The sequence below is a fragment of the Pezoporus occidentalis genome, unplaced genomic scaffold (genome assembly GCF_034315485.1).
Source record: "Pezoporus occidentalis ecotype Australia unplaced genomic scaffold, CSIRO_AGI_Poc_V1 ctg59, whole genome shotgun sequence".
Classification (NCBI taxonomy): Eukaryota; Metazoa; Chordata; class Aves; order Psittaciformes; family Psittacidae; genus Pezoporus; species Pezoporus occidentalis.
Genome location: NW_026915932.1, coordinates 867,858 through 894,116, shown reverse-complemented (window position 1 = coordinate 894,116; position 26,259 = coordinate 867,858). Strand labels below are relative to the sequence as shown.

Below are 26,259 nucleotides of genomic sequence, written 5' to 3'. Positions count from 1 at the left end.
CAATGTCCTGAGGAGGCAGAACTTCTTGCCTATTCAGACTCTTGTTTAGTGGAAGTTCAGGTGTTACGGCGTGAAATTTGGTTTGTCTTCAGAAGAGAGTAGACAGTTGTCTGTCATTTCTGCATTCTTCTGCCACAGTGTTTGTCAAATCAGTCAGATGTAACATGCAGAACTGCAAGTGGAAGCTGATTATCTCTCTTCTAAAGAAAAATATCCTGTATTGAGGAATGTCTTGTATGCAAAAGATGGGAAACATTGTAAGGGTAACACAAGCCTCTGACTCCCTACAGAGGTGATCTTCATGCCTCTAGTAGGCTAGCAGAGGGTAGTGTACTGTCATTGCCATAAATTGTAATAAGTATTCAAGTGCTTGAAAACTTGCCTATCCCCTTTCCACTTTGGTTGTAGCCATCCAGAATTTTGCAAAGCATGACAACTAGTTTTGAGTCTTATACCGTATCTTCCCAAAACCAAGCAGGGAGGGAATTCTTTCATGAACTTGTTGATGCTAAGGATCTTGGCTTAATAGGATACCAGACTCTTAGTAGTTTGTTCTCAAATATTTGAGTTCAGGAGTCTTAAGGTAAAGGTAGCTGCTTAATTTATTTAGGGTGTTAGCTCACATAACGTGAAATGGAAATTATGTGTGAGTGTGAACTAATGTACTGTTTTGTCCGTATTGGGCTTTGCAGGTAAGTAGTTTGACTTGATGGATCAACTGTGTTCTTGAGAAATGTATGCTTTTTTAAATTTTTTTTTTCAACACTGAATGTAAAAGACTGCCCTTGAAAACAAAAAGAGGAAAAAAAAAGAGAAAAAAAGGAAAAAAGGCAAAATAGCCTTACAGGCAGCAGAGCTTGAAATCTGTGCTTGTCACTGTTGCTACTTTTAACAGCAACACAAAAAAAGTTCCCTTTCCAATAGCTTAGTTGTAAAAGGAGAACACAACCAGGATTGTATTAATTTTTCAGTGTAATTTCAGAAAAAAAAAATCGCATAGAAGTGAACTGGTTCTGTGCAGTCAGGATTCTGTAGTTCAGTTGTTTTTTTTTCCTTCAGCTCAGTGTTTGGTAAGCAGATTCTGTGTTTACAATTAAAAGCAAATAGGTAAAAATGTTGCACTCTTGGACTGAATTGAGCTACCTCAAACACAGATTAGTGTTGGCAAAGTTACTACCATCTGTTGTTTGTTTGGCCTACATGCTCTGAAAAGGTACCATGACTCCCAAGTGGTGAAGTCCATGTAATAGCACCTCAGCCGAAATTTTGGTTCATGTTTTGAAAGCCTTGGCATAGCCAGGAATTTATTGACTGGACACAAAATTGTAATCCACTAAAACTAAGGGGGAGCTGAAATTCAGATGATGTAAATAGTAGTGCTAGTCCTGATGTTTGACATTTGCAGTCTTCTGCTTGTTAATAGTTAGAGGTTTTGGATGGTTTTAATGCTAAAACTAAGATGGCGTATTTTGTCTGAAGTTTTATTCTCATGCCCAAACCAGCAATGCCAAGCTTATGTAATCTTCAAATATATGTAAGGTGTCTGTTGTGTAATTTATAGCATGGCCGCAAACTTTATGCAGAATGAAGTTACTCATTCACAATTCATTCAGTAGAATTGTTTGTACAGTTTTTCAGTCTCTCCTTTTATTTTTGCTCATTTAGGTCCTTGTCTGAAGCCATGTCAGTGGAAAAAATTGCTGCTATCAAAGCAAAAATCATGGCAAAGAAAAGATCCACTATCAAAACTGATCTGGATGATGACATAACTGCTCTTAAACAGAGAAGTTTTGTTGATGCTGAAGTGGATGTAACCAGAGATATTGTCAGCAGGGAGAGAGTATGGAGGACAAGAACTACAATCTTGCAAAGCACAGGCAAGGTAATGCTCTGGATACCAAGCTGTTTTTATGATCCAGGTGACAAATCACATTTTCTCTTTCCTGTATCTCTAGCTTGGTAACTGTAGGTGACTGGGGAGATTATGCTTACTGTTTGTCCTGGGTTCAGCTGTAACAGTTATTTTTCTCCTTCTTAGTAGCTGGTGCAGTGCTGTGGTTTTGGCTTTAGTCTTAGAACAATGCTGATAGCACTCCGATGTTTTCAGTTGTTGCTAACAAATGCTTATCCCGATCAAGGACTTTCAGTCTCTCATGCTCTGCCAGTGAGGGGGGGCGCAAGAAGCTGGGAAGAAGCAGAGACAGGACTCCTGACCCAAACTAGCCAAAGGACTATTCCATACCACAGCAAGGCCCAGATCACTGCTTGGGGCAGGCTGGGTATGGTCAGCAGGTGGTGAGCAGTTGCATTGTGCATCACTTGTGTTTACTGTTGGGTTTTGTGGGTTTTTTTGTTTTTTTTTTCCCTTTTTAGTTCTCTCCCCTTGCTATTTCCCTTATCATTATTATTGGTGGTAGCAGTAGTGGTTTTGTGTTATGTTACAAGGCTGTTCTTATCTCAGCCCGTGGGAGATACGTTCTCTCAATTCACTGTCCATCGGGTTGAGAGCCTGGGGAGGAAAAAGAGGGGGGAGTGAGGGAGTAGCTGCATGGTTCTGAGTAACTGGCTGGGCTCTAAAGCATGACAGTGTTCTATATAAAGGTAGGCTTTTGTAAAGGTGGGCTGTTGACAGAAGAGTTTGTTCTTACCTCATTACAGTAAGCCTAAAATGTATCTCAAAAAAATTGCTTTAGACATTTAAAAGATATTAAGTAATTGGTTACTTTTTGAGCAAAGCTGGCACCAGCCCTACAGTTAGAAAGGCTGCATGAAAGTGTCCAAGGGTTTGAAACGGAAGTGGGGAGTTACTGACTGAAGTAGCAACATACGTACCTTTTAAATCCAAAGGTTGCTAAGCCATGGAAAACACCAGAGAAGCAGGGAGAGAAAACACTTAAAATGAACAAAAAGAGGGAGTGTTACCATGAGGAGACTTTTCAGTGTATTTTTGCCCCTTCATGCTCCTTTAATCCATGTCTTTAGCCACACTTCGTTATGTGCCATCCAGAACATGGTTGCAAACACATCTGACAGCTTGTTTTCTTTGGACAGTTCGGATGTTTTTATTGCAGTGATACTTGGCACTAGATTTCTCATGTCAATTTCGAAAAGATTGCAGATGTCTGATTTCCTGAGGTTGTTGTCAAATTGTATCCTTTTGCCTTCACTTAAGTACTGTCACAGGAAAATAATGTCTACAAGTGAATGAGGTCCCAGTTCTCATTTGTCTCAGTTTTAACAGTACTCATTTTTGCAACCTGGTCTCACAGCATTAGTGGTAGAATAATTTCGTTTATGTTTTATGGGGTAATTACTAGGTATGTGGCGCGTATACCCTTCTGCATGCAGAGTGGGTGTTGCTTCTTTGAGTCTGAGATATGTAGCAAACTGAGTGCTGAACTGTTGATAAAAGCTTTTAATGTTTTAATCACTGGAAATGTTTGTACTGTAGGAATCTGGATAGCTTTTCCTTCAGCAGTTCAGTCATGGCATTCATAACTTTACATGTCTTCAAAGGGGAACTTGGAAAGATATTAGGGGAAGAGTTGAATGTTTTATTGTGGTATCCGTGTAGGAATGGTAAGATGAGTTAATAGTTTTAAGCAGAAAATAACATGGGGAGGAAGACAAGAAATTAGATCAATTTTGGCCTTGGACTGCAGTATGCATTTACCTCGACAACATGATGAATGTGATGGGCAGAATAGCAAGTCTTTATTTCTTCTGTTTGTGCAGCATTGCAGGGACTATCTTGATAGCATGGACAGAAATCATCCAATGGTAATGTTTACGGTTTTGTACAATTAACAGTGAGAGTAAGTAGATGGGGAAACATCACTTGTTACTCAGGGTGTGATTTATCCCAGAACAGCTCAGGGTTTTTTGTTTGTTTGTAGGTTGGCTGGGAGGGTTTTTTTGTTTAATGTGTATGTGGTAGTGTGGCCGTGTTTTTTTTTGTTTGTGTTCTGTTTGCTTGTGTTTTTTTGTTTTTATTGTTGTTTTTTTGACTTTTTGAAGTACTTCTTAAAAGTTATGAAACCAGGATACTTTCTCTCAGGCAGATCATTCCTTATGTTCATTTAGAGAATTCTGATCAGGGAAGCAAGATACCCCTTGAGAAATGCTGATTTCAGTTTTTGGTTATGATACTGGAATTGCTAATGTGCCTGATAATCTTTTTAAATTTTCACTCTCTGGTTGGTGCAGATTTATCTGCAGTCTCTTGAATCCTCCTAGAATATTTAAAAACAAAATCGACTTCAACTGTAGTTGCATACCATGTAGTGTCAGACTTTTTTAAATGTCTGAATTCCTTTAGAATTCCTGGGTGCATGGTAGCAAAGAGTGAGCATCACAAAGTATCAGGAGTTGCTTCAGTCTGAGACAGCTCCTCAAGATCTCTTCTCCACAGAGGAAAAACTTCTGTGTGTGAGCTTTCCCAGTGTTCTCTGTAGTAAACAAGATAGTTTAAGGTGCAAAAGGAAAACAGTAGGAAGATCAGGCCACAGCAAAAAGAAAATAATCTATTGTCCTTATCAAGTTCCTGTCAGGTTTCCTCTGTCTTTGAGCAAGATACTCCTCAAAATTCTGTGTAGGTGGCAATAATAATAACTATATTTATGGAGTATTTTCTGGTTTTCCTTTTGGACCCATTTTCTGATTCCAGAGCTTGATTTTTAGTTCAAAAAGCATTTTTTTGCATTATAGAACTGCTCCGGGTTTTTTTTAATTTTTCTTTTTTTTTTTTCCTTAGGTCTTGAGTGATGTAGTGTTCTTTCTTAGTATCTTTAAAAGTTTTCATGATGGTGGCAGTCTGCCCTTTTAGATGCTGCTTTTAATTATCTTGGATAGCATCTTCATTGTTATGTAGCTCCCCTTGCTGAAATTAGTGGTGAATTTTTTTTTTTCCTGGCTGTAGGGCTGGGTTTTGTTTGTTTGTGTTTGTTTTGTTTTTTATTGTTTTTTTTTTTTGTTTTTGTTTTTTTTTCCATTTACAAGAATGTTGAATTTAAGTGTGTTGATACTCCTATTGTAGAATGTTCTCCAGCAGCTACCTCTTCAGAATAGGTACAATGGACTAAATCGGGAGATGCTTTTCCTTTTGTGACTGCTGTGGCCAGTTGCTCCCAGAAGCAGTTACTTACTATAGCTAAAGAATTAACCACTGAATCGCTTCCCTTCTTAACACTTAATCCAACCTGCAAAGTTACCGGATCTTTCATAACTGCTGGTTTCTTCTTTGAAAGTCTTTGTAATATCGCCTTCATATTGGCAATATAGCCCTAATGCTCTGATGATTTGGGACAGGTTATCAGGTTACTACAAAAGTGATTGTCATTCATAGGTTATTTGACTCAAAGGTTTCTATAATACACCTGTACAACTCCCTCTTAACCCTGTTTTGATCAGATGCTGCGTTGATCCCTTGCTGTCTTTTTACTGATTTTTGTGAGGTTCCTATTGTTTGTAAAATTAGACATTTCAGCTCACCTGTCTACTTCTGGTTTTAAGATTTTTAGAACTTGCATTTGTCTGCTTGCTTATATTTGAGTTTTGTTTAGACCTTTTTGAGGTATTTTTCCATGGTTCTCTGCCTGATTATTATGCAGTTCTAATTGGAAATTAGAACTGCATAATATTGGAAATACTGTTTAGTTTAATTGGTAGTGGATGAGTCATCCTGCACTGTCTGTTTTAAATATCTGTTGGCCTTCCTCAAGTCTGTAGTGCGGTCTTCAAGATTTTATGAATAATGTGACATTTTTATGTAATCACTTCTCGGAGACAAATTGGATCTATTGAGTCTTAAGGTGATTTTGTTTTTTTTTTTTTTTTTTGCCTCTCATAGTAGCTTAATTTTAGAAATACTTGAGGGGATATATTGCTTAAAGCAATTTAATTTAAGGTTTGGCTAAAGAGGTACAGCGTAACACTGCAGTTGTGGTGAGTCAACTGACAGTCTAACCAACTGAAAAGTTAGTGAGATTTTTAAAGGCAATAATAAATACTTGATGCTAGATCTGCCTCTTAATACTTTGATCATTCTTTTAACAGCCACAGTTGCTTTGAGTTATAAAAGATTAGTCTCTTCTGTTTGTCTTCATTCTTCATGCAGTGCAGTTTTCAACATCTTTGCAAACAGACATAAAAATCAGGGTAAGGGAATTTCTAGGTTAAGATCCAATACAGATGGATGTGCTGGGGCAAAGAAGCAGTACAGGTGTGGAGAATATTTACCATCAGAAGTGTTTCAAGGGTTAAGTTTTGAATTACTGCTTTGGAGATCTTTCAGTTCTGTTGCTTACATGTTTTCAAATAAATGTCTGGCTGGTTTTTTTAAATAAACCATTTAACAACTAGGAAAAAGAATTAAAACTGAAATTGATTACTTTTGTGTCCTTCCTGAATAGTCCTTTGATCTTTATAATCACCTGTAGCAGGCTTCAGCCATTTTTTTTTCTGAAGGGAAAACCATCCTCGTTCCATCTTAACTGTAAATGTGTTTGTGACACTTGAATGCTTCCCATAGGAACAAATTCAGCATGAGTTTCAGCGTTCACAGGTGTGTTTGGAGGGTTTATTTTTGTCGGTGACTTGCAATGTACTTAATTTTTTGCAATTTTTTGTTAATCTCCCAGATTGCTTAGAGATATTTCTCAGATAAGCAGCATGGTAACTGAGTGGGCTGGGTTGAGCATGCTCTGCTCGTACGTAGAGAAATCTTAAAACCGGAATCTTGGAAATACACTAATAGTGGCCTTCTGAAAGCATAGCTTTTTGAAATGAGCCAGTGTTCTTATAAGAATAGTGAGCTCTGGACATTTTTGCTGTTTGTTTTTTATTTTGTTTTGTTTTTAAGTCTTCCATCCTTTTCTTTGTAAAGTGTGGTGTGTTGACTGTCGGAATTCCAGGTGCCCAATGAGCTGTTCTATCACTCCCCTCATCAGCAGGACAGGGTGTGGAGAAAATAAGATGGAAAAAAACCTGTGGGTCAAGATAAAGGCAATTTAATAAAGGGACAAGCAAAGGACACACACACAGAAGCAAAGGAAAATAAATTATTTATTCTCTACTTCTCATCATCAGGCGATGTCCAGCTGCTTCCCCAGAAGCAGGGCTTCAGTACATGTAGCAGTTGCTTTAGAGGACAAATGTCATTAACAGATTACCCCCCTCCCTTCACCTCCTCTCTTTTAGCTTTTATTGCTGAGCAGACATCGTATGGTACGCAATGTGCCTTTTGTCAATTAGGTTTCAGCTGTCCTGGCTGTGTCCCCTCTCATGATCTTGCCCAGCCCCAGCCTACTGGTGGGGGGAATGTTGGAGAGACAGCCTTGATGCTGCATGAGCACTGTGCGGTAGTGGCCAAAGTGCTAGTTTGTTATCAATGACTTGCCAGCTACCAATACAAAGCATAGCAGAAGGAGGGCTTCTGTGGGCAAAAGGAACTCCATCTCAGCCAGACCCGATACGCAGGGATATGTTATAAATTATTGCTGAAACTTTGAAGTTTGGGTAATGCTCTTGTTTCGCATTTTCTCTCAGTTGTGAGTATATTAGAATTATCTCTAAGCCTATGTACAGGAGAGAAAATACAATCCATCCTATCGATCATAGTAAAAGTTTTTAAAATTATACCGCATAACCTTTCTAAATCACTTTGACTAAGATTGGAACAATGGCTATACATGCTTCATGTATGTGAGTCCAGACGCAGATGCACATTTGTATGTGTGTGCAGCAGCTGAGTGGGACTTGTCCAGCTGCTAGCTTTGTGGATTTCTCAGTGTCTTTTCACAGATAGGTAAATCCCTTCTTTACTGTTTTCCTGGAGCCTTCTGTAAGTCTTCTGAAGACTTTGTAAGGCACTAGGAGTCTGTAGTGACCTGTACAGCATCTTAACTTTAGTGCCTGGATACATTTCAGGGAAAAGCAGTGAAGCAGAGCCATGAAAGTTGGACATCAGAAATCTGAAGTTAATGTAAACATTTTTCTAATGGAATTAGCTGTGTATAAAACCAGTGATCAAATGTGGGCCCCTTATGCAGACATCCACTAATAATGGAGAAACTATTTAGATCATTAAAACTTGGTATGGGATTAGAGTTACGTGGAACTTGGTCCTTCCAGTTTCATAACCTTTGAATTATGAAATTATATCTTTTGCCAATATAAAGTTGTTTCTTTATGTGCATATTGCTAAGTCTAGGCTGAAATGTTGAAGCAGAGGACTCATTACTTGCTTTTCTTCACTTCTGCAGACTGACCAATTTGATTCTTTCACAGTCTGGTTAGTTAATTGCTTACCTGTTCAATATTTACCAAAGACTTAAAAGAATATTCTGAATTATGGCTTCTTTTAATATATATACAAATTGCCTTCTTTCCAATAGAGAAGTAATCCTGAATCACATAGAATGTTTTTTAGGCCTTAGTTGTGATAATTTTATATTCTCTTTTCTCCTGTGAAAGACTTACACTAGGCTATTCAACATGTATTTCTCTTAAGCTTTGTTTTGAAAGCACAGAAATTTATTATTTTTTTTTTTTTTATAACAAGCAGTTGCTTTAAATGGGTTTTTTTGTTGTGTGGTTAGTTTTTGGACTTTTTTTCATGTGCATAACTTTTAGATTTGCTGCCTTTAGTTGTTGCAGTCCTGTTCTGATGCCCTAGTTATCTATACTTTTCTTTGTATAGAAAAGTCGTTGATCCTTCATGTATTATATATGCATAAAAAAGACATTAATTCAGGCAGGAATGGACTCAGCTCAAACTTAATTTTGTAGCTCATGACTGTGAGTTGTATGTATTAAATTCCATAATCTTGATTGCATTTCCTCACTGCCTCACCCCCAGCTTCTGGGTATTTTTGTGGGCATGGTAGTGAGAAGTCCAGAACTGAGTAAGATGATTGGAGTTTGTAGCTGACCTAGCTAGAGGGATTAGTGCTTTCTTTGTATGAGGTAAACCTTGGGTCTACCCCACAAACCTCAGATTTATCTAATAAAGTATCTTGCTCTGAACTATTTCAGAATGCTATTCTTTTGTGGTTTTCTTTTTTCCTATACATAGGTATTAAATAGCAGGACTTACCATTTTCTGCAAATGAATCTTATCCTTGTGGTGATCAATATTTTTAGGTTTTTATCACCAGGAAAATACTACCACTGCAGTTAGTATTTGCACACTTTATTTTACTTTTCATTAAATGTATTTTATTTGTAGGCTTGATCCTCTTAATAGTAACTAACGTATTTGAAGTAAATGCTGTAAGAAATATTTATTTTTTTTTCAGTTATTTTGAGTTCTGATATTTTTGTTCTGATCTCTTCTGAGCTTTCTTACTAGTGAAGTCACCTATGAGGGGATTAATACTACAGTGACAATAATTATAAAGGTAAATTCTTTTATATGATGTTTAACTCTAAAATATTTAAAATAACTTTCTAGACAGACTAATGTAGTATTTTGATCACTTCTGGTAGCTAGAATATCCAGGAGTAAACTTTTTGGATATTCTAGAAGAAATTATTTTATTGTAAAAGCAACTTTACATATGGGCTCTAGGTGGCAGAATTAGCCCATGATCCTGAAATTCATAGTGATGGTGAATTTAATAGGGAAACTGAAAAGGCGAAGGTGTGCCAGGTTTATAGCAACTAGTATCCTCATTAATATTTTGAAACAGAACAAGCATGTGGTTTTAGCATGGCAGTGCACAAGTGTAATGGCATGGTATAGCTTAAGTTCCCAGCTTCACTTTATCTTACATTAGCTTTCTTAGTAAAACTGGGAAGACTGTTCTATTTCTGCTAAGCACTAGTACAAGTGTTTTGCATACAGCATTCAAAGGAAAGATTAGCCAGATTATAAAAATTGTATTTCTATTGAGCAGTAGTGAATCTTGTTTTGTAAACAGGTACCTTGAATTTGTCAGAAGAATTTGTAGAATAAAGCATGCTTCCTGAAAGCAAATTTAGATTGACTATAAAGAAATTTCACCATTTTTAAGCACTACTTCTATAACTATTAAAAAAGAATAAAAATCCATATGCTGCCTTCATAAGAGAAATAAATTAGGTTATGTATGTGAGGGATTTTCAAGCAGATTTTAAGCTGTGCTGTATCTCAAAATATTACAGTGTTTCTCATACTTCTGAATTAGCCTTTGTGCTGTTTCAAACTAAATGTTTCACTTGTCTTTCATAAAATACTCCTGCTATAAAGTATGGTGAAGATAGTATGGAACGAGTGAGGAGTAGGATAGGACTTCTTATTGGCAGCACAGTCCACAGATACAGTGGGCTAATATCTATGCTTCCAATTCAGTGCAGTAGAAGTACTGCTATAGTAGTAGTTGAATGAACTTTCTGATTGGAATATATAAAAAAAAGTTATTTGATTCCCAGAGTAACTTTTTGTGAAAGAGTTAGGGTCTGATTCCCCACTTCTTCCCTCTAACAGTTAATAACAAATTCGGTTTTATGAATAGTTTTTGATAAATTTCCTGATCTTTAAAAGAAATTAGGTCATGTACTCTGTTTCTGTTGGTTAGCTATATAAATTACGGTACTGCGTCGGAGCAGTCCCAGGCACAGATACAGGCTGGGCAGAGAAGAGATTTGGAGCAGCACTGCGGAGAAGGGCTTGGGGATGATGGTCAATGAGAAAATGAACATGAGCCGGCAGTGTGCTCTTGCAGCCCACAAAGCCAGCCGTATCCTGGGCTGCATCAAAAGGAGAGTGACCAGCAGGTCGAAGGAGGTGATCCTGCCCCCTTACTCTGCTCTCGTGAGACCTCAGTTGGAGTATTGTATGCAGTTCTGGTGTCCTCAACATCAAAAGGACATGGAACTGTTGGAATAAGTCCAGAGGAGGTCCATGAGGATGATCGGAGGACTGGAGCACCCTCCCATATGAAGATAAGCTGAGAAAGTTGGGGCTGTTCAGCCTGGAGAAGAGAAGGCTGCGTGGAGACCTCATAGCAGCCTTCCAGTATCTGAAGGGGGCCTATAGGGATGCTGGGGAGGGACTCTTCATTAGGGATTGTAGTGACAGGACAAGGGGTAATGGGTTCAAACTTAAACAGGGAAGTTTAGGTTGGATATAAGGAGGAAATTCTTTCCTATTAGGGTGCTGTGAGTCACTGGAATGGGTTGTCCAGGGAGGTTGTGAATGCTTCATCCCTGGTGATGTTCAAGGCCAGATTGGACAAAGCCTTGGGCGAGTGAGGTGGTTTAGTGTGAGGTGTCCCTGCCCATGGCAGGGGGGTTGGAACTAGATGATCTTAAGGTCCTTTCCAGCCCTAACTATTCTATGATTCTACTTGTTACAAGTCTCTTAAATTACTATTGTCCTGGGAGAACAACGATGATAAACCTATTTATTTAGGAGATCCTTTTTAAAGGTGTCTGTTGGTAGTGTGCTTGTTTTATGACTTACTGTAGTAAGGTATGTACAGGTCAAAATCGCATGGAGAATAGTTTGAGGTACCGTGAGCTCTCGGCAAACATGCCTGTCAGTGCCATTGGGCATCTTGTGCGTTTTAGGTGTTACTCAAGTGAAAGCAAGTAAGGAAAATGGGAGAGGTGCATGTGTATGCAATGCAAAAAGGAGGATTGAGTTCATCACAACTATATAATTGAAGAGCATGTGTTTAGCTGTGGCCTTTATTTGAAGGGTTCTTGTATAAGGAGAGGAAAGATACTGGGTCAGAAATTATGGAAATTTTTATGGTTTTAAGAAGCACAGTGTAGAGAATACCAGCAGGTTGCATAGCTGTTCTACTAATGTATTTGCATGCTTGCAGTTGCTCATGACAGTCCCAGAATATCAGTCTTTCGTATGTTAAAACTTTGATTCTCAGGACAGCTTAGCACACAATATGAAAATACAGTGCTTTAGGATTATCTTTTAAATTAGAAGAGCAAGGAGAGAAGATCGACTTCACTGTTTGTGAACAGTTCACAAGTTGAAGATGCAATTCTGAAGCATAGGAAAGTGATGCCTTAAATAAGGCTTCCAGATTTAAATGTGTGCTTTAAATGTGCAAAATATTTTTAGATAAGCAGTTCATCAGTTTATGTTCTGTATTAACAATTTCTTAATTTCTGCTGTACTTTTAGGAGATCATTTGAATACTGTTTACATTTTTCATGTCATGCAGTACATGAGAATTGCTGAAAATGTGTGACACGAATACTGCATTTCTGGTACTGCATCATGCCTTTCAGTCTTGTCAGTGGCTGCAAAGGACGTGGGAGTATGCCTGAGCATATCAAAGCACATGTGTAAAGAGGTGCAGTAGGGACTGGGTTCTTCCTTCTCCAGCCCCACTAGAAGTCTGGACAGTGATTATTAGATTTCACAAATCTTGATCATTCTGAGATTCATGTCAATAAGTTGATTTCTTGTTTGACAGCTCAGATAAGAGTTTGAGTTTATACAGTTGTCCCTGGGCTTTTCTCTCTGTAGTGAAATACCAGAATGTAACATTCGATTGAAAATTGCTTACAACTTAGCTATGGGAAAGTTTTGAAGCCCTATAAGCCTTTCTGTGTAGCAGTGAATATGCTTCTACTTTAGTATGTTAGATTTACAATTTTATTTTTTGTTCAGATGATTGCGATAAAGTATGCTTCCCCCCCACAAGGAATTGTTTTCTATGAAGTAGAAATTGGTATTTCCCTTTGATGATTACTGTTATAAAAAAGAAGTATTTTTATTACAAAAGGAGTCTTGGTAATCATGTAACTTGATCGAGTCTTCCCCAGCAGAGCAGGCTGATCTTACATATTACTTCTCCTTAAACAGCCTGGTGTTAAATTAACACCAGTGATAGTAACTTGACTTGATGTTTGTTAGTTGCTGTGAAAAGGGATAGAGCATCTGTGCCAGTAATTTTTGAGGATTTACATACAGTCACAGTATGACTATGTGACTCTATTTCTGTAAGATGATTGACTACATTTATCTGACTATAGCTGCTGTTACTGATTGTCTTTTGACTACCGTTGTTCTCCCTTCCAATTTACATCTAGTGCGCGAGTCTTCCTTTTGGAAGCATGAGTGAGGATGGGCAGAATAATGTATTACAGTAAGGCTTTATTTAAGATAATACCAAAACCCTGATTTAGTCGATCCTGAAATATTTTGCCCCCTAAGTGATGATGAATTATGAGATGTAGACACAGTTGGAATCAGCAAAGAGCTTTCGATGGGAGTACCAGTGCTCAAGGCAGGTAACAACAATAATTGGTGGAATTGGTCTTTTACATAATAAGGATATTCTTAAACATGTTTTTTAAAGCATGTTCCGTTTTTTTTAAGACTTAGTGCAGAGAAACTTATTTTATTTTCTTTGTTTTTTCTTTCTTTTCCTCTCTTTTTCTGTGCTTTCCCCAGATAAGTTTTTGGTAATAAAATGTTGCATTTAATACTAAGTTTAACTAAATGTAGGGCAGAAGCTAGGGGATATTCGTATTCTGATCTCTGAAGGGATGAACAATGGAAACTAGAGGTCTTGCAACTCTGCAGGGCTTTGCAAATCAGTTGGTGCCTGCAGAGGACTTCCTGCTCCATCATTTTTCTGTCATAGTAATGTAATCCCACATCCCCAACCAAGCCCATGAACAGCAAGATAATGACATTGGTTTGAGTGCCTGTTAAAACACTGCTGTGTTTTCCCCTTTGAAACATGCAGTAGTTGTGGCCTTGGGGAACCTGCATTTTCATGCTATGGGAAAAGTCATGAGCAAGAACACTCTGTAATTCCATGCTTATTAGCAACTTGTTTTCAGATAGGAGAAAATCCTGTGAGTGTGGGTGGTTTGGTTGGTTGGTTTTTATTTGTTTTTTTTGGGGTTTGGGGTTTTTTACCTGAAAGAATTTTAAATTTTGTCCAGGTTATTTCAGGCTATTAAAACCCGAGATGCTAAAATGCCTTGGAAAAAAAAAAATCATGTGAAATTTAAGCTCACTTTAAGAGTATGTTAACGATAGGTTTTGTGAATGAAATATGGTGTGAAAGCTGGTCATAGATGCCATGTGACTGAAAGAAGACTTGGCTGCTACATAGAGAATCACTCATATAAAATTCCTCCTCTTGTTATTTAATTAGTTCCTCCTCCTGAACTTCAGAAGACTGAGTAGCTTGTCATATTGAAGAGACAGAATGGGATAAAGAAAAGCAATGACAAGAGTTGTGATCGATAGGCTGCCCAGTCCACAGTCTGGGAGAAATCTGCGAATTCCCAGTAAAAGTGTGTATTTTAGACTTATGTTCTGAAGAACAGAACTGATGATGTAGTTGATATATTCATGGCTCACAGCTCTTTCAAGTTTTTCCACACCACCTCCCATACTTCCTCCCCCGGGACTTTTCTGACTGAAAAGAAGTTCAAGTACAGTTTTGTGTGAGTTCTTTCAGTCTTTGTGAAAAGAATTGGGTTTGCTCAGGGAATGGCTTTGCCTTTGTAAGTGGTTTCTGGTGGTCTTCCAGTTCCTGCCCCTCCAGTCTGGAGCAGATTGCCAGGATGGTGGCTGAGGTTAAGTGAAAAGACTTAGAGAACTTTTGCTTTACAGCAATCTAAATCATTTCTACACAATTCACCACAGAAGTCTTTGTTTTGTATTTCTTGCATTTATTTTATAACACCAGCAGTGTTAAGTAACACTGCTTCAGTGTTAGTACACAATACTCTGGAAGAATCTAAGCATTTTGTGAATACTTTATACTGTTCTGAACCATGAAAGAAACTGTTTTCCTTAATTGATAAAAGGTTTCTTTTACTCATGAAGTGTTACTGAAAGTTGATGGTAATGACAGACGTGTACACATACATCTATAGCTTAAAATGCCTATTGAGTGGTAACGTAAAAAGTATATGCCTTTCAAAAATGTAATTAGTGTTTACATTTTTGTTTAGAATAAAGCAGTCCTACTATTACCACCAGGAGGAATGCTTTGTTTAAAAACCTTGATTGGTATTTGTTCCGCTGTGTCTCATTGATCTGGTTATCTGACAAAGTTGTGAACGTGATTGTTGTACTTGCTTCCTCCAGTTTAAAATGAAAGGCTCTACTACTCAAATTACTTGGTGCCAAATGGAGTGAAATTGTGATTCAAGGTAAATATTAAAATAACTGCACCCCGCTGAGATGGGGTTGAGCCTGTGAACTGTTAACAACCATCTAAAGCATGTTCTGCCCTGCTCAGGAGTCTTGCTGGAAAGCATAGGGAGTGGTTGCCAGTGTTGCCTCAGCAGCATCAGGGTTCTTGAGGACTCTTCCCTAAGAGGAGCTGAACATGCTCTCTTGGTGGAGGAAAGCTTTTAGCAGGGTTAGGCAAACAAAGGAGCTGTGCCCAAGACATCCTGTCTGGAGGCCGGATGTGAGCAGGCAGGCTCTCATTAGCAGATGTGTACTTGGGTCTCAGAGATGAGACTTGTTCTGGAAATCTTGAGCAAAACCTTTTCCTTCTTAGTACGTCACGAAGAGTTCTGAAGGGACTGTAAGGGCATGGTAGACAAGAGGGGCGAAGCAGATTACAAGAGCTTTTTGAAGAGTTTGGCTTACCTTGTGGTGTAATGATGCCAATTAGGTTTAAGAAGTTTGGGCCTTAAAGAATGGGGTAGCGCATAGAGGACTTAAAGAATAGGTGCCTTAAAACTTTGGATTCCATCACAGAAAAGTAATCAGGGAACATCTATTTGGAAAATTGATGTATTAGTTCTGTTTATTCTGTGAAGCACAAGTTGACTAAATGGTGTCTTTTACCCGTGGTGTTAAATGAAACCCGTATGTTCAGCAAGGTTCATGGTTATCTCATATGTTTTTCAGAACTTTGCGAAGAATATTTTTGCAATTCTTCAATCAGTAAAAGCCAGAGAAGAAGGCCGAGCACCTGAACAAAGACCTGCACCAAATACAGCACCGACGGTAAGAGCAGCACTTTTATTATGAAGACTGTGACCCCAAAAGTGAGAGTGTCATGTCATAATTAAATATAAAATTTAACTTCAAGCACAAGTTCATAGATACTCTTTGACTTAGATTGTGTACTGGTATTTAAGGAGTTGAATATATTAGTTTAATTTGTTCAGTATGTTATTGTTACTTAGAGATTAAATTGCTAGTGCCAGCTTCTGCATCTATCAAACATTAGTGACATCCTGCATCTTTTTGTGAAAAATGTATTAGATGAGACTACTGCCATTTCAAACAAAATATTTTGCAGTTTTTGTGACAGGTTAGCAAATGTTTTCAGAATCTGGAACATGACTCATGAGTAGGAACAGCTTGAACCAGCTTTCTTGGGTCTGTAAAATCAGGAGGACAGACTTGGAGCTTTACTGGTTAAATCTTTCTAGGTATTAGACAGGATTTGTTTTGTCTTATGATGTTTACTATCGAGTTCTATTAAAGCTAATATATTTTGAACTAAGTGGCAGTCTGCTATAAAAGCTGTTTAATCATACTTGGATTTGTTTTTCCTGCTACTGCATTTAACTAAGAGCGAAATTTAAATAGCAAGATGAATTCCAACATTTAAATATTTACTTAGTGTTGCATTTTGTAAATTGTGCACAGCACAACGTCCCATTCAGAATAGTTGTGAATATGTAACGAAGACATCCACAAAAAAGATTGGATTAGTATTTAGTGAGCCTCTATTTTAAAACTTTTTTCTCCAGAGTGCCTTTTTTTTCCCTCCAACTTTGTTCTGGGTTTAGGAGAATTTTAGCTTAATTGGGCTGGCAAGGAACATGGTGTGTTCCTTGTGCTTGTGTGTGTGGTTGAAGGCTTAATCATGAATTGTCAGTTGACAGTATTTTTTTCCCCTGCTAATTCTTGAGATATTACAAAAACTTGGTGGTTTCATAAAACATTAAACTTTTAGCTAATGCAGTTTGTTACTGCTACTTTAGTTTTGCCTCTGGGAGTTGTCATAGCTTTCAGTATGTACTTCTAAACTGTTTCTGTTAGATTGTTAGTGGATGTTGAAGGGAAACATACGAGAATTTTTCAAATCCATTGGAACTCCTACAAAAATGAACTAATTTTATACTCTTGAGCAGTTACCTGTAATGGCTTACTAAGTTCAAAACCCATGAAATACATTTTAGTATGTTTTACAGTTTTTATTTAACCTGTTTTAGGATCCCGCTTTACGAAATAAGCAACCTATTCCAGCTGCCTACAACAGATATGATCAGGAAAGATTCAAAGGCAAAGAGGGTAAGTTGATTGTAATACTTCTTTTAAAACAATAAGTAAATAAATTGTGAAATGAAACCAACGACCTGTAAAGTTAGGGTTAGGAGTTTTTCTGTGCAGTTACTTTTCAACCCTAAAACAAGGAAAAAAAAACAAAACAAAGCAGTAACTATGCCTAAAGATAGCTTTTCCAAGTAATTAAGTCTAAAAATGTTATTTATTAGAAATTATTTGTTAGGAAGTAAGGAAAAAACAGAACTATTTATGCATCCTTCTGAGGGCTTTCACTTCTTGCTGCTAGAACTTACATGCTACTAAATTGCATTTTAAATTGTAGATGAGTGGTTCAGCTTGCATCTTTTAGAGTATTTGGCTTTGCTCAAGTTAGTACCATTTTTTGTTCAGAACATTCATATGCTGTGTATGTGAATGCTCAGATTTTGGAAGAGCTGTACTGTAGGTGATTGTTCAATTTTATATTGAAATGATGTGATTGTTTTTGCTATGTAAATAAAAAGCAAGAGTATGTCACATTATTACTTGGATATTCAGTTTTGATTGCAATGGGAGAAAGAAAAGCATAAAATATAACACCAATGGAGAATTTCATGCCATAAGAAATTTGTGAAGGTTGTGTTTTCCATGCACCTCATACTGAATAATATACAACAATTTGAAAATCTGACTGTGGCTATTTCTGCAGTTATTTAAAAAAAAACAAACACAAACAACCCAAGTTTAGTAAATATGCACTTACACCTGAATACATCCTTTTGGTTTATGATTTTGTGTGTGTGAAACTGACTATAGCAAAATTGGTCATATGTTCTATTATATCCTCTTGAAGTCTGTTCTGTGTTGGCCTTAATATATGTTGATTTCAGTGCAGCAGTTTTTATTTACTGCTACTCATTGACAAGTGCATTTAGGGGTAGAAGGAAAAGGCTAAGCAGAATATTGGGTGGCTTTTTCAGCATTGAAAAATAACCTGCAGTAGCATTCATGAAGAATTAGGTGTTATAAGAGTCAGGAAAAGAAAGAGGGGACACGGGGGAATGGGACACCAACAAACCCAAAAATCCAAATCAGTCTTTCCATGAATGTTTTAATTAGAATCATATAATCATAGAATAGTTGGGTTTGGAAAGAACCTTAAGATCATCTAGTTCCAACCCCCCTGCCATGGGCAGGAACACCTCACACTAAACTATGTCACCCAATTAGAATTTATTCAGTTTATTTCTGATAATATTTTAATTGTTCAGCGGTGGCATATTTGCAAAGTTTTGTTTTTTTTTTTACTATCGTTTCCTATTAAGAGTTAAAAATAGTAGATAACTTTACTGTACAGTATGAAATAAAAGGTGGAGAAGGAAATTAATGGTCAAGTGTTAACAGTTCAAATGTAAAATTGCCTATAATTCATTGTGGACTCTTTTTCAACAAGAACCTTAGGTAAAAGTGTAGTCGGCATGCCCCTAGATGACATAGTTCCAGTAAGCAGCCTCTGTAGAAACATCTGTACTGAACAGGTGAATGTATTTTATGCTTTTACCCCATGTCTGTGGTTTGAGAGGGAGCAGAAAATAACAGGATTTGCATGGCAGGAAGAAGAAGCCAGAAGTGTTTGTCAAGCAGCTCACCAGTGCACAATTAATGTAGAGCTTTCTAAGCAGAATTCAAAAAAGAGATTAAATTATTGCAAGAGAAAAATGTTTCTGCCTGTAATTAGTAATACTTAATGATAAAATATTCCATTCATACGTTAATGTGATTCTAAGAATGTGGTCTTGGGGTTTCCTTCAGTGCTGAAGCGGACTGGACTGCAGCTCTTGTTGCAATTGAAAGGTTCTTTTGTGATGTGGTTTTGAAATGCCTCAGATGGTCATGTTCTACTTGGGTAGTTATCATTGGCACTTCTTCCTAGGACATGTTTACATGCCTTAACTTTCTGGTTTCTTATGTTTAGCGTAGTCACATATAGAGTTAATTTTGTATTTTAGTTTTCTGTGTGTATTAAAAGAAATGCACTGTTTAGGAACAGTACTGGTGTAACACCAATTTAGGTAAGCATAGGCTAACACTGGAAATAGAAATTTGGTGTTCAAAACACCGTATTTCAAACACAGGTTGACTTATAAAAGGTATTGAAGCATTTACGGAAGTTAGAATTACTAATTAATATCTAGATTTCTAAGGAGGGGGTGTAGAGATATTTGAGATACCTCAGTTACAAATTAATTTTAGAAAACAGTAAATCTTATTTACTTCTGATGTATTCTTTTATAAAACTGTAAATTTTTAACATTTTAGTCTGACTAAAACTCACAGTCCAGGTGGTTTTCAAAAGCTGTAATTGGGCATTAATGGTTTCCAATGTGATTTGCTAAAAAGTGAACTGTACATGTCACTTGCAACCATATCACAAGTGAGCTCATTCACTGAAGGATTTTTATTTCAGTTGTCCTCAGAATTAACTTGTGGCCCCCAAATATTCAGTGCAGAAATGAGATTGGAAGCAGAAATAGCCATCAATAAAAGTGAAAGAAAGCGTTTTTTGATCCTCAGAGACGGTTCTTGAGTTTTACAGCTAATGTAGTGAGAACTCGGAATTACAGCGTATTTATGGGAAGCCTGCAGTGTTGGGGATTTTGGGAAGGAAATCCGAAGTAATTGGTAATAATGGGTAACATGCGAGATAAAGTTAAACCCTATAGATTTGTGTCACTTTGAAGAGTTTCCACATCTTACTCTATATGGCTGTGCATGTGGTTGACTAGAAATTGTGGAAGGGAGGATTTTATGATGCGTGTAACATGTGTAGTAGTGATTTTGGTGAAAGAGTTAAACAAAGCCAAGAGAAGCAGTTTCTCCAAGCTTTTGTCTTAGTGTTTCACCTGTTTGCTGTTTCCTCAGAGGTATTAAAACAATAGGCAGAATTCACAGTAATGCTCTCCTAGATGCATCCTGATTGCTGCTTACTGTCTGTGTGCAATTTCATGTAATACTACAGTATTCATGAAAATTTAAAGTTTAGGTAGCAAAGGTATGATATGTTGTTTCTTTGAATATTTGTGTGGCTTAATACAGAATTCTTCCGTTAACAGTATTGCTCCTAGCATAAAGAGGTCAAAACTTTGTTGAAGTTTAAGGCCAGCCTCAGAGCCATGCAGCTGGTTGCTCACTCCCCTCTTTGTTCCCCCCGCCCTGCTCCCAGAGGGATGGGGAGGAGAATCCAAAGAATGTAAACCCCATGGGTTGAGATAAGAGCAGTCCAGTAACTAAGGTATAACACAAACCCACTATTACTGCCAATAATAATAATGATAAGGGAAATAGCAAGGGGAGAGAACTAAAGGGGAAAGGAAAAAAAAAAACCAAAACAAACCAACAAGACAATAAGCACAAGTGATGCACAATGCAGTTGCTCACCACCAGCTGACTGATACCCAGCCAAACCCGAGCAGCAGTCTGGGCCTTCCAGGTAACTCCCCCGAGTTTACATACTGGGCATGATGTGCTGTGGTATGGAATATCCCTTTGGTTAGCTTGGGCCAGGTGTCCTGTCTCTGCTTCCTTCCAGCTTCTTGTGCTCCTCTTAACTGGCAGAGCATGAGAGACTGAAAAGTCCTTGATCGGGATAAGCATTTGTTAGCAACAACAGAAAACATTGGTGTGCTATCAGCATTGTTCAAAGACTAAAGCCAAAACCACAGCACTGCACCAGCTACTAAGGAGAAAAATAACTCTTACAGCTGAACCCAGAACAAGTTCATACAACTAAGACAGTAAATTTAGGAATTTTAACATAAGGTGCATTAAGTAAACTGCTGAGTTGCAGGCAAATTTCTCTGCTTCTTATGATGGATCGTTATTTCTGATGAGGTATACCAGGATAACTCTCTGGTTGGCTTAAATAAAACTTTCATGCCAGATGGAACATGTATTGCTGCTGAAATGGTTTAGACTGCGTTAATAGTAAATGCGAGGGGTGTGGTAGTTATAAAGTACCGCTCTTCAGGAGCAAGTAATCAGTTATATCTGAAGTAAGTGGAACTGCTTATGCAGCTCTGAGTCAGTAGTTGCTAGCTTTATCTCAAATAGGTGTCTTGTTCCTGCAGCTCTGGTTAGGCAGGAGAGGAAATCTTTCCTTTGACATTCTTAAGTTCTGTGATGTATGTCCTAGGAAATGTATTAGAATGTCTCTTGCAGTAGGACTCTATGTCCTAGATATTTCTGCAGTGAAACGTGTCACTCAGCAGTGCACCCATCATGCTACACTGTTCAAATGGTTTTCAGGTGAGGAGGCAAACTCCCTGTAATTACTTTCCTTGACTGTTGTTTCCTTCCTGTTGGTTTTGTTTCTTTCACGTTAGCAGTCAGTGATGGTATCCTCTCTTCATCAATGTAGAGCTCCATTCTGTACTAAACTTTCCCTACTTTTCCTTTTGTACTTTTATTTCTTTCCTTCATACTCCTCATTAGGGACTGATTTGACAGGACAAGGAGTAATGGGTTTAAAACAAAACGGGGGAAGCTCACGTTAACTATAAGGAAGAAGTTTGTTACTGTGAGGGTGGTGAGGAACTGGAACAGGTTGCCCAAGGAAGTGATAAATGCTTCATCCTTGGCAGTGTTCAAGGCCAGGCTGGACAGAGCCTTGGGCGACATGGTCTAGGATGAGGTGTTCCTGCCCATGGCAGGGGGGTTGGAACTAGGAGGAAATATGTGCAAGAGATTCACATTTGGAAAAAAAAAAGTTACATTCTACTTTCTGGTGTGACCAAGTAGTTTGATAACTTTCAGTACTGTAAATCCACTTCAGTGCTGGAATAGACAGTTTCATACTGCAATTTTTTTCTATTAGCACTCTGAGAAACTTTTAAGAACTTGGTGTTAATTACTTGTAATATTATTGCTGAAGTATTATATATGAACTGGGTAGAGAGTTTTGTAAACTAGTAAGTGTAGCTTGGAAATGTAGACATGAAACTAACCTTCTACTTGTCAGGGTGTAGTATTGAAAAGGACTATTCAGTAAACTCTTATGCAGAATGAAATTTGGTGTCAGTGATTTAATTACCATGGGTGTGAAGTGGGGTAGTGAATCATTTCCAGGCATTCTGCAGAGCTGTTGCTATCTGGGGTTTGAAGAGTATACAGCTGAAAAAAAGAAAAAAAAAGTGGTTATTCAGTCTTACTCATCCACAGATTAAACTCAAATTTTTAACTTGAGCTCTTCAGTATTTCAGAGACACACTGCTTTGGTCTGTCTCTGTTTGCCTACACTTTCTTCCAGAAATTCAGGTTAATTTGAGTCTTTTTAAAGCTGTTATTCTTTTAGTAATGTGTCGGCGCTCAAGTTTGCACCTGCATTGGATGGCTAGAACTGCAGCAGGTGCAGAGTCAAAATGCAAAGTGACCTAGATGGATGTAGAGCAGAGGGCTTTAACCACATGGATGGCACTTTGAACATTAATAATTGTATACAGGAAAATGGAACATATGCCCAATTGGTGATGGAGAATATAACCAGTCAAAAAGTTAATGCATATTTTCATTTCCAGGTTTAATTCTTTTAAATAAGAAGGCACTCAGATTTATGCATGATGATGCTAGAAAGGTAACTAGTGATGAACCATACTGGAAAATGTGTTATTCTTTTGACACTTTGCGGCATGGAGCTATGAAATTGTGATCATAATACATGCAGTGACTGGAGAAGTAAATTTAGTCTTAATATTAACTGGTTTGGAAGCATGAGAATACATGATTCATTACTCATTATTGTGTTTAGTCTCTCAAGATATAGGCATTTGTATAGCAAGAATCCAGTGGAAATGCATTTGTTGATATTGGTGTTTCTAACAGTGTTTACATTTATAAAACTGATTCTAGTTGGCAAATGGATAAAGTTGAGATACAATTCTTCACAATACATTAACGTTGGGCTTTGCTTGCATTCTATACTCCCTAGTGTTAGACCTGCTTTTGAAGTATTTAATGTAGACTGCTTTTTGCCTAATGAAAAATGCATAAATTATGTAAACATGTATATGAAACATACATAAATTTTGTAATTTTATTGAAAAGTCCCAATGTATTGAAGACTCTCCTTTTTTAACAGCTGTTGTGCATCTAATTCCAGGTTTAAAAATAAGGGTCCAAAATCTTGCCATCATGATATGTTTACTTTAAGGTCTCTTTTCTGCTTAAATACCTTTTGTGTAATAGATTGCTTATAAATTTAACTGCTACCTCTATTACCATTAGTGAAGCCATGATTTTGAAACTAGAGTTACAAATGAATTCTCAGCCAGGCATTAATATTTCATTTCTGTGCTGGTGCATGACTCAGCAGTACAGATTTGAGGTGGTGTGGGAGGGAGGGGAGAAATAATTGCTTTTTTATTCTCAGCCAGAGGGTATGGTACAGCATTTATGCTTATATATGCTGGGGGCACATCCCCTGGTTGCTCTCTGTTTTACTCCTCTTTATTGGGGCCTGTGGTTCCTCTTGTGTTTGAGGTTTGCTTTTGAGCAGCTGTATCAGGGCCAGCCACTGCTCTCAGAGAATGCTCTGGAAGAAGTGCCTCTCCGCTTTCTAGCCTAGCCCTTCAGTGTCTTTTACAACCAGCTACATTAACTGGGCTAACACTCTCAGCAATTTTGAAGTGGGAATGCAGCTGTAACTGTAGAGTCCCTGGCTTGGAAGTGGTTTTTTTTCTCTCTGAACAGTCTGTATACATTGAGTAGAGCTGAGGGTACCACTGTATGTGGCCGTGTACAAACTGTCGAAACCTTATAAAAAGGCATAAAGTGCAAGTGACAGGACTGTCGCTTGCAGCAGTGTTTATTTCTGTAAGAAAAGTGAGTGGCTGGCTGGTAGAATATCACAGGATGAATGTGAGGTTCAGGTCAAAAAAGCTGCACTCTGAGAGAAGAATGTGCTGTTACCAGTTAAATGAGGGTTGCTGTCGTTATCTAGAAGATGACGATCCTCAACTCATTCTCCAGATGCTGAAACCAGAATTTGAGGCAGGAAATTTGAGTTGTTGGGCAGTTATGAAGATGGTTTCTTCTATTCATCCCCCCTACTTGCAGGTCCTGGGGTTTACAGTATACCTCAAGGTAGCTTCAGTAGCTGTTTGCAGGAATGTTAAGTGGATACCGGTATCCTACTTTGACCATTGAGTATCCCTTAAATATAAATTAATGAGGAAAAGTACTATGCCATTATTTACAGATTATCAGAAATGCTTTATTTATTACCTGAGTAACTATTAAATAGCATTAGAAGGCACGTATAGCTGCTGGAAACATTAAGCAGGCAAGAATGTCCCATCTAATGCTTGAGGTAAAAGGAGTTCTTGAGGATCCTAGCTGTTTGCTTCTCCTTCTGGGATCAGCACAAGGCTGAGAGTGGGAGGCTGCTGAGAGCCAGGGCTCTGGCTAGTAGCTTTTGTGGCTCATTAAATGAACCAGGCCAGATTTTGAGAGACTTGGGGAGATTTTTGCAAAAGGTGAACCCACTGGCGGTCAAACAGAAGCTTGTTGCCTGCCTGCTGCCTCTCTCCCCTTTGATTTGCTTTCTAACTGTGATGCTGGTTCTGTGGGCCTTTATTCCCTTTGCAGCGCTCATGGAGACTTGGGTTAGGGTTTCCTAATCAATTGAGAAAGAATGTGAAGTTTTATTAGAGGAAAAAGCAGAAATAGAGTCCAGTGGAAAGAAATAACTGAAACGGGGATCTAACATGTACAACTAATTAAAGACCCAGTATTTGTGCTTAGCTGAAAGAAACCATGGTAGGCTGAGCACAATGGGAGATGCTTTGCTGGCCTTTTTAAGGGTTGTCTGTCATCTTTGGAGTTTTAGAGGAGCATCTGGTTAAAGTAGCTGGAAATTCTCCATGTCACAGGCAAGAGGAAACCATAACAGGTCCATCTGAAAAGGGGAGAGGTTCTGCTGTTGTTGTTCTGAAAATCACAAACAACCGTCAGCCTAGATTATACACCTCCTGATTTATGTCACTCCAGGTCAGCAAAAGCCTCTCTTCAGTGTAGGGCATCTCTACTAAGTATTCTGCAGTGCTATAGACACCACCTGAGATATTAATATGCTGCTTGCCCAAAAACAGTGACCTGTATAGTCACAGAGGAAGCTATTATCCATAGAAGTGGTGGTCAGGTGCAACTTTAGTATCTTTAGCTCAAATTCAGCTCTGTCAGTCCTAATTATGCAATGCATAATTATATCTTGGGGTTGGGGAGCAAGGCAGTAAACGGACACTAGGCTTCTTTTTCTTTCCGTAGTAAAGAAGACTGAATTCATGTCTGTGTATACCTGCGGTTTGCTCTCTCAGAATCAATTCTGTGTGGTTCAGAAATGTGAAATCTGGCAGAAGGGTAGAGGTGGCTTCGAGAAGCAAAGATGAAGGAGGCCTGGAGATGGTGGTTTTGTGTAAAATAAAACATGAGCAGTAACAGTAGGCCTTTCCACTTAGTAGTTGGTGGTAGGTCTGATTGCCTAATTGAGGGAGTGGTGGGCGGGGGGAAGACAGGTAAAACAAAAAAAAAAACCAGTGTTCAGGAAGTAGATACCTGTCTCTGTGGTAAAATGAGTATGATCAGTTTTCAGCCCCCTTCAGGTATATTTTTCTAAGCACTGTGGAGTTATTAAATCTGGCAAACTTTTCTGCTTCATTTCCTATGAGTGTCTGATAATCTTTGTCATCTAAGGAAGAAAGGATGAGCAACCACAGATGCTTCCTAGAGCCTCTCTGTGTTGTTTTCAGGGTTGTCTGGCTCTCAATTTAAGTTAATTTATGTATCTTAAGGAGCAAGAAGCTCTACCAGTCTTGAAAATCTGGTGTTTTTCTTGGAATATTTTTAGGTTCAGGTGTGAGCATTACTTCAGTTCCATTTTATTTCTGGTGTTACAGAGTTTTTTTGCTGATGCATTGTATGAAGATGGTGTAATAAATGACAAAAAAAATCTTTCAATGCCAAATAGCTGTTTCTGCGCAGTGTCAGAAACTGTT

General features: G+C 38.0%; 2 protein-coding genes across 2 annotated transcripts in view; one reads left to right on the top strand and one right to left on the bottom strand.

Moving 5' to 3' along the window:
- Positions 1–26,259, bottom strand: part of UCHL5 (ubiquitin C-terminal hydrolase L5) — a 189,184-nt gene that overhangs the window by 47,321 nt on the left and 115,604 nt on the right. The gene's annotated exons all lie outside the window — the stretch shown is intronic.
- Positions 1–26,259, top strand: part of CDC73 (cell division cycle 73) — a 108,521-nt gene that overhangs the window by 8,930 nt on the left and 73,332 nt on the right. The window contains exons 7-9 of the mRNA XM_062638839.1: positions 1,666–1,882; positions 15,842–15,940; positions 17,161–17,239. Coding sequence (XP_062494823.1) covers positions 1,666–1,882; positions 15,842–15,940; positions 17,161–17,239 — 395 coding nt within the window. The remainder of the gene's footprint in view (positions 1–1,665; positions 1,883–15,841; positions 15,941–17,160; positions 17,240–26,259) is intronic.